Below are 12,810 nucleotides of genomic sequence, written 5' to 3' on the forward strand. Positions count from 1 at the left end.
TCTTTATGCGTCTTTGCTCTCAATAAAATGTCCTTACGTCATTAGTCAATTTCAGGGGTCAATCTCATAATTTGGTTCTCGTAGTTTGGTTTCCTAACAGGAGTTTCGGTCCACAGCTACTCAGCTCTCTTTCCTCTAAGAAGTTTAAGAGATAGAGAAAACGGCTACAGACAACTATTCTAAGACACTTATGGTACATTTAGCCAACACTTTTGCTCCTTTTCACGTAATCTATAAGCATTATCAATGCTGACAAAGCAACAATGCGCTATGCTCTGCTTCCCAACTGCATACCTGATGGTTTCATTGTTGTGTTATTGATTTTCTTTCTCTTTTGGATATGAAGTATCAGAGCAAGTAATAAAAATTCAATTCAATATGATTCAATTTTGGTTAAATATTGATGCATAAATGTATGAAGAAACTATTTTTTTCACATTTCTCAACCTGTTTGATCCTCTGCAACATTGTACCCTGATGAAAATCTCACTTCCTAATTTCCTTTCGTTCTCCTCCTACACTTCTGAGTCCATTTCATTTGTTGGGGTGGGGGGTTGAGGGAGGCAAAACTATCTTCTATAATTAGATATTTCACTATAAGTATATTGTGAAATTTCAGTGAGATAAAATGTAAAAGCACCTGGAACTTAAGACGCATTCAACAAACTTGAGTGTTTTGCCCTTCTTTACTTGCCTTATAGATGTAGGTACTTTGCAATGTTCTTTCCTGGGTCCACTCCTTTTACAACTCATGTTCTTCTTAGAGTCCTCTACTCCCGTGTCTTCAAACGCCCCTATACACCAAGGAAGACTGTATTCCTAGTTTCTCCCTTACTATTGATTCTTCAGAATGTCTCTTCAGCTGCCTACTAAACAAGTCCATATGGATGTGCCCTACCCCTTCTCTACACAACAGGTCAAAAGATATTACCACTCAGTTGTTTAAGGTGAGAAATCTAGATATCAGTGAAACCTGAACTGTCTCAGCATACCATTCTCCCTTCTCACATCTAATCCAACACCAACTTCTGTCACTTAAACTCCACTTAATACCCCCAATGGATGATCTATTTTGTTTGTTGCTGTATCTGTGGTGCCTAGAAGAATGCCTGACACCTAGTAGATACATACTGAAATCATTTATTGAATGAATTAATCTGTCCTCTCTTCTTTGTCTGCACTGCCATGGATGTATTCCAAGCCCTAATTATGTCTTTGGAGACTCACATTCATAGCTCCTGAATTAGTGTCTCTGCCTCTAGTAACTCCAGCTCCCATTGCCTTCTCTCCAGTCCATCCTATACACAGCTTGCCATGAGTAAACTGTAAACATCCTAAAAAAATTTGCCTGGTGCTTCACAATATAACCTTAATCTACCTCGTTAGCCTATTCTCCCACTATTTTTTCACTCTACAAATTCCCTATTTTCCCTACTTTGAACACACATACTTTTTTCAAATTTCAAATTCCAGCTCTTCATTGTTATATATATAGGAAAGAAACTGACTTTTGTATATTAACCTTGTATCCAGCAACTTTGCTATAACTGCTTATTAGTTGCTGGAAATTTTTTTTTGTTTTTGATTCCTTGGGATTTTCTACATAATCATGTCAACTTTGAATATAGTTTTATTTCTTCCTTCCCAGTCTGTATTTAAAGTTTAATTTCCTTTTCTGGAGTTATTGCATTACCTAGGACTTCCAGTACAAAGTTTAATAGGAGTGGTGAGGGAATTCCCAGTGGTTAGGACTCCACACTTTCACTGCCAAGGGTGTGGGTTGGGGAATTAAGATCTGAAAAGTCATGAGGTAAGGCCAAAAAAAAAAAAGTATGGTGAGAGCAAACAACTTCACTTTGTTCCTGATCTTAGGGGGAAAGAATCTAGCAATCTAGTTTCTCACCATTATGATGTTAGCTATAGGTTTTTTGTACACGTTCCTTATTAAATTGAGGAAGTTCCCCCTGTATTCCTAGTTTGCTGAAAGTTTTTATCATGAGTAGGTGTTGGATTTTGTAAAATGATTTTTCTGTACCTATTGATGTGATCAAATGATTTTTCTTCTTTAGCTTTTAGATGTGATGGATTACATTAACTGATTTTTGGATGTTGAGCCAATTTACACACCTGGAATAAATCCCACTTGGTCATGGTGTATACTTCTTTCTCTGTACTGCTGGACTTGATTCGCCAATATTTTGTTAAGAATTTTTGCATCTATGTTCATGATAGATATTGGACTGCAGTTTTCCTTTCTTGTAATGTCTTTATCTGCTTTTGGTGGAAGGGTGATGCTTGCCTCATAGAATGGATTAAGAAATGTTCTCTGCTTCTATTTTCTGAAAGAGATTATAGAGAGTTGGTGTGATTTCTTCCTTATATGTTTCATAGAATTCACCAGTAAACCCATCTGGGCCTGGTGCTTTCTGTCATGGAAGGTTATTAATTATTGATTAAAAATTTTTAATAGATATAGGCCTATTTAGATTATTTCTTCTTGTGAGGTTTTTGGTAATTATGTCTCTCAAAGAAATTGGTCCATTTCATCTAGGTTATCAAATCTGTCAGCACAGAGTTGTTCATATTATTCCTTAAATATCCTTCTATTCTTCATAGGATCTGTAGTGATGGCCCCCTTCATTCCTGATATTAGTAATTTGCCTTCTCTTTTTATCTTAGTCTGGCTAGAGTTACCAATTCTATTGATCTTGTCAAAGAACCAGACTGGTTTCATTGATTTTCTTTATCAACTTCCTGTTTTCAAGTTTCACTGATTTACACTCTATTATAATTTTTATTATTTCTTCCCTTCTTCTTACTTTGGATTTAATTTGCTTTTTTTCTAGTTTCCTAATGTGGAAGCTTAAATTATTGACCTTGGATCTTTATTCTTTCCTAAGATATGCACTGCTTTCACTGCAACCCACAAATTTTGATAAGTTGTATTTTCATTTTCATTTAGTTCAAAATATTTTTAAATTTCTCTTGAGATTTCTTTCTTTTCTTTTTTTTTTTTTTTTTTTTTTTTTTTTGCGGTACACAGGCCTCTCACTGTTGTGGCCTCTCCCGTTGCGGAGCACAGGCTCCGGACGCGCAGGCCCAGCGGCCATGGCTCATGGACCTAGCCACTCCACGGCATCTTGCCAGACCGGGGCATGAACCCGCGTCCCTGCATCGGCAGGTGGACTCTCAAACACTGCACCACCAGGGAAGCCCGAGATTTCTTCTTTAATCCATATGTTATTTAGAAGTATTTTGTTTATTTTTTATTTATTGGCTGTGTCAGGTCTTAGTTGCAGCATGTGGGATATTTGTTGCGGTATGGAGGATCTTTCGTTGCGGCACGAGGGCTCTTCACTGTGGCTCACAGGCATCTCTCAAGTTGTGGCACACAGGCTCCAGGGTTTGTGGGCTCTGTAGTTTGTGGCATGCGGACTCTCTAGTTGAGGCACATGGGCTTAGCTGCCCCACAGCATGTGGGATCTTAGTTCCCTGACCAAGGATCAAACCCACATCCCCTGCATTGGAAGGCAGATTCTTTACCACTGGACCACCAGGGAAGTCCTGAAGCATGTTGTTTAATCTCCAAGTTTTGAGGGAATTTCCAGGTATCTTTCTGTTATTGATTTTCAGTTTCATTTCACTGTGGTCTAAAAGCATACATTTTAGGATATCTATTTTTTTTTTTAACTTGTTAAGGTGTGTTTTATGGCCCAAGATGTGGTCTACCTTCATGAATGTTCTATGTGAGCTTGAGTGTACTCTGCTGTTGTTGGATGAAGTGGTTTAGAAATAACAATTAGATCCAATTGATTGATGGTGCTGTTGAGTTCAACTATGTCCTTACTACTTTTCTGCCTGCTGAATCTGTCCATTGCTGATAGACAGGTATTGAAGTCTCCAAATATAGTAGTGGCCTCGCCTACTTCTTCTTGCAGTTCTATCAGTTTTGGCCACATGTATTTTGACACTCTATTGTTGATGCTCTGATTTTAACTGAGCAGTTTATGATTACATTTTCTCCATCCTCTTAGCTATCAACTATATTTTTAAAAATTTTACAGTTCCGAAACTTCAATTTGTCTGCTTACATTACCCATCTGTCCTTGCATGTTGTCTACTTTTTCCATGAGAGCCGTTAGCAAATTAAACATAGCTGTTTTAAATTTCTATTCTGTTCTGAGAATTTCAACATCCCTGCCATATCTGAGTCTGGCTCTCATGCTTGATTTGTCTCTTCAAATTGTGCTTTTTCTTGCCTTTGATCACCCTTTGTAACTTTTTGGTTGGAGGCCAGACATGATGTATCAGGAAATAGGAACTGAGGCAATTAGTCTTTTAGTAGAAGGTTTTATGTTAATCTAGATAGGAGCTAGGCAGTACTTAACATTTTCTGTAGCTCTAAGTGGCAGAGGCTTGTTTCCTCTGTTTTCCTTGTTGTTTTGTCTTCTTCCCTGTTGTGTTTTTTCCCTAAGAATTCTTTGTTAAAGAGTCTGTCTTGGAGCTCTCAGTCATACTGCACAGATACTACACTGGAACTCTGTTGTCATGGTGGTAGGGTATTTGGGAAGCATTCAATAATCTTATATCTCTGTCTTTTATTTGGCCTGGGTCCCTGGGCTGTGATTTTCAGAAGTATTTCTTAGACATTTTTTTCTCTTCTCCCATGATATAAGAAGGCTAAAGGGGGCTGAGATTGTCTAACTTGCTTTTCCTCAGGTGAGATAAGGCTCTGGTAGAGTAATTTCCTTCAGAGGGCAGGACTTTGTCATGGAAAATGATATGGGTGTATTTCAAAATAGTTATCTTCTCCTCCCCTGAAACACAAGGGGATCCCTGATCTTAATCATGAGAACTTGGTGGGGTTCCTGGGGATAAATCCTATAAAGTGTGGAGGTTCTCCTAAGAGTGGGGTTTTTAACTGTCAAGCCAGTTAGCATCCAGTAACTTGTCAAAGTTACCATTTCACTGTTCATATCAGTTACTGGCCCAAGCAGGTCTGCTCCTGGTAAGCTGATCTCTAATGTGATTCTATCTGGCTGTTTCTCCAGTTTGGGAGTGGTGGTTTGCCCTATGACCTCAATTCTCCTTCAGATCTAATAAAAGGCATTGATTTTTCTGCCTGTTCAGCCTTTTTCTTATGATTCCATTTTCTCCATCCTCTCTTAGCATATCAACTATATTTTTTAAAATTTTATAGTTCTGAAATTTCAATCTGTCTGCTTACATTATCCATCTGTCCTTGCATGTTGTGGGATATGTCTTGCTGTGAGGATGGAGTGATGACTTCAGCTCCTTATATGCTGGAGCTGAAACTGGTAATTGCCTACAAACTCTTTTATTTTTTATTATTTTTATTTATTTATTTTTTTTGTGGTACGTGGGCCTCTCACGGTTGTGGCCTCTCCCGTTGCGGAGCACAGGCTCCGGACGCGCAGGCTCAGCGGCCATGGCTCACGGGCCCAGCCTCTTCGCGGCATGTGGGATCCTCCCAGACCAGGGCACGAACCTGCATCCCCTGCATCGGCAGATGGACTCTCAACCACTGCTCCACCAAGGAAGCTCCCAAACTCTTTTTTAAAAGTTCTTCCCTGTTTTCACTATAAAGCAAGGCTGAAATAATCCTGAGGAGTCTTCCCTGATCTCTCTCTGCTAAGTGAAAAGCTCCTGCCTATGTACTCTAGTACTTGGTACAACTACAAGTATTTCATATATTGACTCTTAGCTCTGTGACTCTGTGAATGCCTGGAGAACAGGCTTTTTGGCTTATCTTTGCATTTCTTGCATATGGTATAAATAAGTGTCTGCTTAATTGAAAGGAAAAAGGAACAAAACACTGTTCACTAATTAAAAACAAAGTACTACTTTTATTTGGCTCACTTCTCCATTTATTAGATAACCACATGTGGAGAGGCACAAAGCACTTAAGTTTTACATAACTACAAAGTTATCACAAATCCCAAACTTTTTAGCCACAGATACTTCACTTACTCTGTTTAAAGAAAAAGCTTTCAAAACATCTGAGTTAGCCTGATACAGAGACCCTGAATAAATGGGAACTACATATTTTTAAATGCTTGTACTTCCTGCTCTAATAATGTCTTCTTTAAATTGAATCCAGCATAAAAGGGATTGAAATATGTAAGGTCATGATGCAAATGCTTTTGAGAGATAGTGAAATTAATCTGTACAACATGGAAAAAGATGTAATGTGCACACAAGGTCTGCAAGGATTCACTGAGCCATCTGGGCTTCCATGGCTTGTGCTGTCCATTCTGGTGCTGTCTGACTGATTTTCTCCAAAAGGTTATTCACTTGGAAACAAAGCGATTGGATCTGTTTGTCCCATGTTGGCAGGGCTTCTCGTGCTAAAGAAAAAAGGAATAATGTACAAAGTTGAAATTACTCCTTTGCAACCACAGTGAATGTTGAGTTAGAAGATAAATACAGTAACATTGATTTTTAAAAGTTTACTCCAAAAATCTTAGTTAATGAAATTAAGCTAATTAAAAAATAGTTAAGAAAAGTACCCCAATCACTGGTACAAAGTATAAACAAAACAAAACAAAAAACACAAAATAAAACCAAACCACCTCAACTGCAGCAGTCAGACAGACAACTTCACTGAGGCCACCTGTTCCCTCACCAATGTCTACTGCTTCGTAAGACACTGCCACCAACTGGGGAAAGTGAAACTTGAAAACACTACGATCAGTGAAAGAAGCTAAAAGGTCACATATTGTATGGTTTCATTCATATCAAATATCCAGAACAGGTAAATCCATAGAGACAGAATAGAAATTGGTTGCCAGGGGTTGGGGAGAGAGGTATGAGGAGCAATTGCTTAAGGGGCATGGGATTTCCTTTTGGGAAGATGAAAATGTTCTGGAACTAGGTAGAGATGGTGGTTGCATAACACTGTAAACATACTAAATGTTACTGAATTTTTCACTTTTAAATGATTAATTTCATGTTATGTGAACTTCAACTCAATTAAAAAATAGTAGTGGAGGAATAGGTATTCCTTTATTAACAGTAAAATTTACTATAAATTTATTACCTAATATTGTTACAGATCAATGGAACCAAATAGAGTACAGAAATAGATCCGAACATATATGTGGAACCTAATATACGCCAAAGATCAGAAAGGATATTTTATTTAATAAAAGATATTTGCATAATTGGCAATCCATCTTAAAAAAAATAACTAGACCATGCCTTAAAATTATACACAAAAATGAACTGCAGACAGATTAAATTTCTAAATATAAAACAATAAATAAAATATTAGAAGAAATTTTAGGAAAATATTAATTTTATCCCAAAATGAGGGAGACTTTCTTTTTTTTTTAACATCTTTATTGGAGTATAATTGCTTTACAATGGTGTGTTAGTTTCTGCTTTATAACAAAGTGAATCAGCTATACATATATCCCCATATCCCCTCCCTCTTGCGTCTCCCTCCCACCCTCCCTATCCCACCCCTCTAGGTGGGAGGGAGACTTTCCTAATCAATACAGAAAACACAAAAGCCATAAAATTAAAAATGGACATATTTGGCTGCAAAAGAGCTTTTAAATGTGTTTATGGCATGCATTGCGTTACAGAAACACAACTGACAGAAAGAGAAAAATATCTGTAACAGATAGGAAAGGTGTGGAGGGGGAATGAAGGAAATAGACAAGAAAAACTAACATGAATTCACAGAAAAGGAAATACTAATGGCCAATAAATGGAAAGATATTAAACTTCACTAGTGCCAAGGAAATGCACAATAAAACAATAACAGAGTATTTTCCCCTCAACAATTGGCAAAAGATAAAAAGAAGAAGAATATCCAGATCTTAAAGATTCATTCTCTTATATTGGTGGAAGTGTAAATGGCTACACCTTTCTGGAAAGCAAACTGGCAGTAGCTATTAAGAATCAAAATATGTATATCCTCTGATGCAAAGTATGCAACTTCTGAGACTCTGTTCTATAGAACTAAGTGTCCCAGTATATAAAGATACGCACAAGGAAACCACCTGAATGTCCATCAACAGGTGAATAGTTGAACTCCACGAAATACTATGCAGCTATTAAAACAAATAAATTAGATTTATATCTAGTGACTTGCAAATATATTCACGGTACATTAACTTAAAAAAAAAAAAAAAACCACTTTGGGACTTCCCTGGTGGTCCAGTGGCTAAGACTCTGAGCTTCCACTGCAGGGGGCATGGGCTAGATCCCTGGTCGGGGAAGTTCCACGTGCCAAGCAGTGTGGCCAAAAAACCCCCCAAACAAACAAACAAACAAAAAACAAAAAACACTTCATAGAACACTATGTACTTTAAAGTATAATGCCACTTTAAAAAATCTCTACATGTTTTTACTTATCTATATAAGCATGTAGAAAGGCACACGAGACTTTAGACTGACATTAGTTATGCCAGGCAGCTGGGATCAGAAGAATGCAGGTGAAAGTGGAAAGACATTACGGACTCTTCCTTTATTCATCCTTGTAATGTTTTACTTCTTATTATGAGCAGATTTACCATTGTAGTTTTTAAATCTAAGAAAATTAGAAAGTAAAATATCCCATATTCTATCAAGTTGGTATACGTTAATTTAAATTGTGTTTACTTTGTGACGCTTCTGCTATACTCTTCATCATACACTGTGTTTGCTCATTCAATAATTATTTATTTCCCACTTACAACGTGCAGGGCACTGGAAAAGATGTTGAATATACCATGGAGAACAAGAGACACTTAATATCTATCACTAGGAAGCTGAGCTTGGTTAACAGAAACAGATATTTAGACAAATTCAGAAATTCAGGGTGACAAGCATGTATGACTTAAAGCCATACCTAACCTGGGAAGTCAGGAAAATCATTATTGATTAACATTGTTCAAACTAAGACATGGGGACAAACAGAAGATGGCTGGAGAGGCTGCTTGTGGAGAGGGATGACTATTTTGGAATGTTTCAAGTGGGAAAGAATTTACAATGCTGGAAAAAACAAAAAGTCCTGTGAGCTGGATTGGAAAGAGAAAACCATAAAGGATCATGCAGGACCTTTTGGAGACTTTGTAGAATCTTACTCTACAAGCAATGGGGAAGCCATTCATCAGCATGTCAAGGAAGAGAGTCACATTTAATAATTTGGTTTTTATTTCTTTTTTCTGTTTGTTCACATTTTTAAAAGATCACAATCCCTCTGGCTCTACTAGGGCAACTGGACTAGAAAGGAGCTATTGTAGATGTGAGAAAAAAAGCTAAAAGGCTATTTCTTAAGCCCAGAAGGGGTTTCAGGGGTTCAGAACAGGCTGGTGACAGTAAGAAATGAAGAAAAGTACATGGATTCCAGATACACTACAAGGTAAAATTCGAAGGATTCTGGGCAGTGAAGAAGAGAAGGGGTCAAGGATAAGGAATGCTGGAGAAAGCGAACAGTGTAGTTTCTGGCTGGCTGGCTGTTTTGGGAGGCAGGCAGTGGAGGAGATAGTGAATTCAGTTCTGGGTATATTCATTCTGAGAAGCCCACGAAGCAATCAGGTGGGAAACACCTATTAATCAATTAGAGCCGCTGAACCTGGGACTCAGAAGGGAGATTTACACTAGAAATCTAAGCGCTGTCTGCATAGAGATGGTAACTGAATCAATGGGAATAGGTGAGATTACCTAGGGTAACAGTAGAGGAGAAAAAGGCCGAGGAGTATGTCCCAAGCAACCCCAATATTTAAATTTAAAGCACTATAGAATCTACAAAGACAACTGGGAAGAATACCTGGAGAAATAGGAGGAAAAACAGGAGAACAGGGTGAAGGAGATGACAGAAGTCAAGAAGGGGCGGGGGCACTCAAAAAGGAGTGAGTGATCAACCCTATTCAATATGTGGAAAAGTCAGGATGAAGCCTGAAAGATAAAAGGATTTTTGTTAAAATGGAAGAGACCTGACCATGTTTAAATATTGATAAAAAGAAGCCAACAGAGAAGAAAAGGATGAAAATAGACAAAATAATTGCTAAGCTCAGGTTCCTAAAAAAGATTTCTTTTGGAGCAGGGAGTGGCAGAGTTCAGAGAAGGGATCCAAAGTACAAGAGGAAGAACTGGAGAGAGAGATAGAAACCATCTCCCATAAAACACGGAAGAAGAAAAAGACAGAATTAGATCTATATTGAACAGAGAGTGAAGGAGGAGAAAAGTCAGAGGTTTAGGAAAATGAAATTTGAAATAGTCATTGCAGAGTAGGGAAAAAGTGGACTAGAGAAAAGTATCAAGAATCCCAGGCAGCGTCGAGAATTCAGGACCTTGAATTTTGTAGTGGTATCAATCTGTCTGGTGCTCTGACTCTTCTCCAGCAACGTTAGTTAGTTACTTAAGTACAGGCATGGAAAAGATGGAGAATGGGTTCATTCAAGGTGAAGTTTTGCTGGACAGCAGGAACAAAAAGTTCGCAGGCAAGTGTTCTGGGGCATCTGTAAAAGAAGTAACTGAATCATGAAAATGATTGAAATCCTGATTTCATGATTCACGATGAATCATGAAATCTAAGCTGGATAGGAAGAACAGTAAAGGTTAAAAAAGGGCTGAGCTGACTGAAAGAAAGTGAAAGCAAATAGACCAGAGGCTCCAATGCAGTCAAGGAAGAGGTGAGGTAGAAGTACCTGAGAAAGACCACTAGAAAGGCTGGGAAAAGGTCATGGTCAGAGTGGGATACTTCAAATTAAAACTGTACAAGTGGAATGGTTCTGGGTAAGGTCCAGGGCATAAATGAGGTGGGAAGAAGGGCTGAGGAAGTATTAGACAATGAGAAAGACAAGAGATCTACTTACCTGTCTGTCTTCATCAGTTTAGTGAGCTGCTAAACAGGAAATGCAACTGTCATTTCTACATGCCCAATACACGGTATGTGGTCAATAAATGTTTGGTGAGTAAATGAGTGAACTAACATAACAATTCCAATTTCAAATTTTTCCACGGCATAGAAAATGCTGCATTAATTAGATTCATGAATATAAGTTCATAAAAATTATTTTAAATTATTTCTTTGGGAAATAAGCTCATTCCAGTAGTAAGATTCTGGGTCAAAGGAAATTGCTCAACATGTTTTAATCACAAATATACAACACTTCACTGCCATTTCATTATGATATAAACAAGCAAAACTTCTTACTTTCAAAATGAACTATTCCATCAATCTGATCAATAAATCCATTCATACGTCCTTCTGTTATCATTTGCGATGCTATCTTTTCTGCCTGTTTAAAAAAAACAATAAATTCTTAGACACTTTAATTATCATTTCTAGTTATTCACATATTCTCACCAAGAGAACTGAAAGCTCTTGGTTTAGCTACCCGTCACTAAACTTTACGTATTTGTTCATCTGCCAATCATTATAAGAATAAATCCTGTAAATCTGCCTGTTATATCCCCCCAATTCTTTCTGGGTACAATCCATTATTTTAAGTTAATTGGGATCTGTTTTTCTTGTTGTAAGATTTTAAGCAAGAATCTAGCCTTCTAACCAACTTTTCTCTCTGCTCAAAATCAAACTAACAATTTTTCCTCTCACTGGGATCCACATCTCAAAAAAATCCCTAGCTTTTCTTATTTTATTTCATTTCAATTTTCACAGTATTTATCACCCCCAAAACTCTCTAAGACAGTAATATTTTTGAAGAAAATATTGAAAGGAGGAATAATGTTCAAATTTAAAAGGGAAACGAAAGGATTTAAAAGACCATTAAAGGGGAGCAAAAGGTCCTCTACCTAATTCCTAAAGAAATACTTCATGTTTACTGTCTGTTTAGTAAACTGGGTTGTGACAGTCATTTTAGTAACTCTGACCATCTTCACAATCAACCCTAAATCACTCTTGAACAGACTGTGACTAGCATTTATTGTTAAAAATATATTCACTTCCCTTAGTCTCAGCAAGGGATCAATACGTCAAAGCCTAAGAAGAAAGCACCTTTTAATGGTAACTGAAGCCTTGGTTCCGAAATTGTTCCACGTCCTTTACTGTGTGTTGAATGTGTACACGTAAAGGAATTGTATTAGAAAATACTAAATTTAAATTTCAGTAACAGATAAAAGGGGATGTGACCATAACTACATGACTCTAAGCTCTACAAGTTTTGTAGTGAGGTGGATGGACTTGGAGTCTGTCATACAGAGTGAAGTCAGTCAGAAAGAGAAAAACAAATACTGTATGCTAACACATATATATGGAATCTAAAAAAAAATTGTTCTGAAGAACCTAGGGGCAGGACAGGAATAATGATGCAGACGTAGAGAATGGACTTGAGGACACAGGGAGGGGGAAGGGTAAGCTGGGACAAAGTGAAAGAGTGGCATGTACATATATACACTACCAAATGTAAAATAGATAGCTAGCGGGAAGCAGCCGCATAGCACAGGGAGTTCAGCTCGGTGCTTTGTGACCACCTAGAGGGGTGGGATAGGGAGGGTGGGAGGGAGACGCAAGAGGGAGGAGATATGGGGATATATGTATACATATAGCTGATTCACTTTGTTATACAGCAGAATCTAACACAACAATATAAAGCAATTATACTCCAATAAAGATGTTAAAAAAAAAAGTTGTACAAGTTAGGTAAAAGTAAGGTTGATTGCTTGCTTTTACTGTTACTTAAAATTAAGAGAATGTTTTATAGATGTTACGTGAAATACCCTCTACATACGACCGGTACTTTTTGGGAATTTATACATAGCCAACCAAACGTTACCATGATTAAGAATAAAATTAACTCCCTAATAACTCAGTCAACTTCTTAAGTTAAATCAAGC

General features: G+C 37.5%; 1 protein-coding gene across 2 annotated transcripts in view; it reads right to left on the reverse strand.

Annotated features, from left to right (window-relative positions):
* Positions 1-5,865: 5,865 nt before the first annotated feature.
* COPS4 (COP9 signalosome subunit 4) overlaps positions 5,866-12,810 on the reverse strand; it is a 35,537-nt gene continuing 28,592 nt past the window's right edge. The window contains exons 9-10 of one of the 2 annotated variants that reach the window (XM_082652953.1): positions 11,171-11,255; positions 5,866-6,368 (exon numbers count right to left, since the gene is read on the reverse strand). In XM_082652953.1, coding sequence (XP_082509079.1) covers positions 6,235-6,368; positions 11,171-11,255 — 219 coding nt within the window. In that variant the 3' untranslated portion in view covers positions 5,866-6,234. The remainder of the gene's footprint in view (positions 6,369-11,170; positions 11,256-12,810) is intronic. The other variant, XM_082652954.1, reaches the window with a different exon arrangement.

This window comes from Grampus griseus, assembly GCF_964374135.1.
Source record: "Grampus griseus genome assembly, chromosome: 4".
Taxonomy (NCBI): domain Eukaryota; kingdom Metazoa; phylum Chordata; class Mammalia; order Artiodactyla; family Delphinidae; genus Grampus; species Grampus griseus.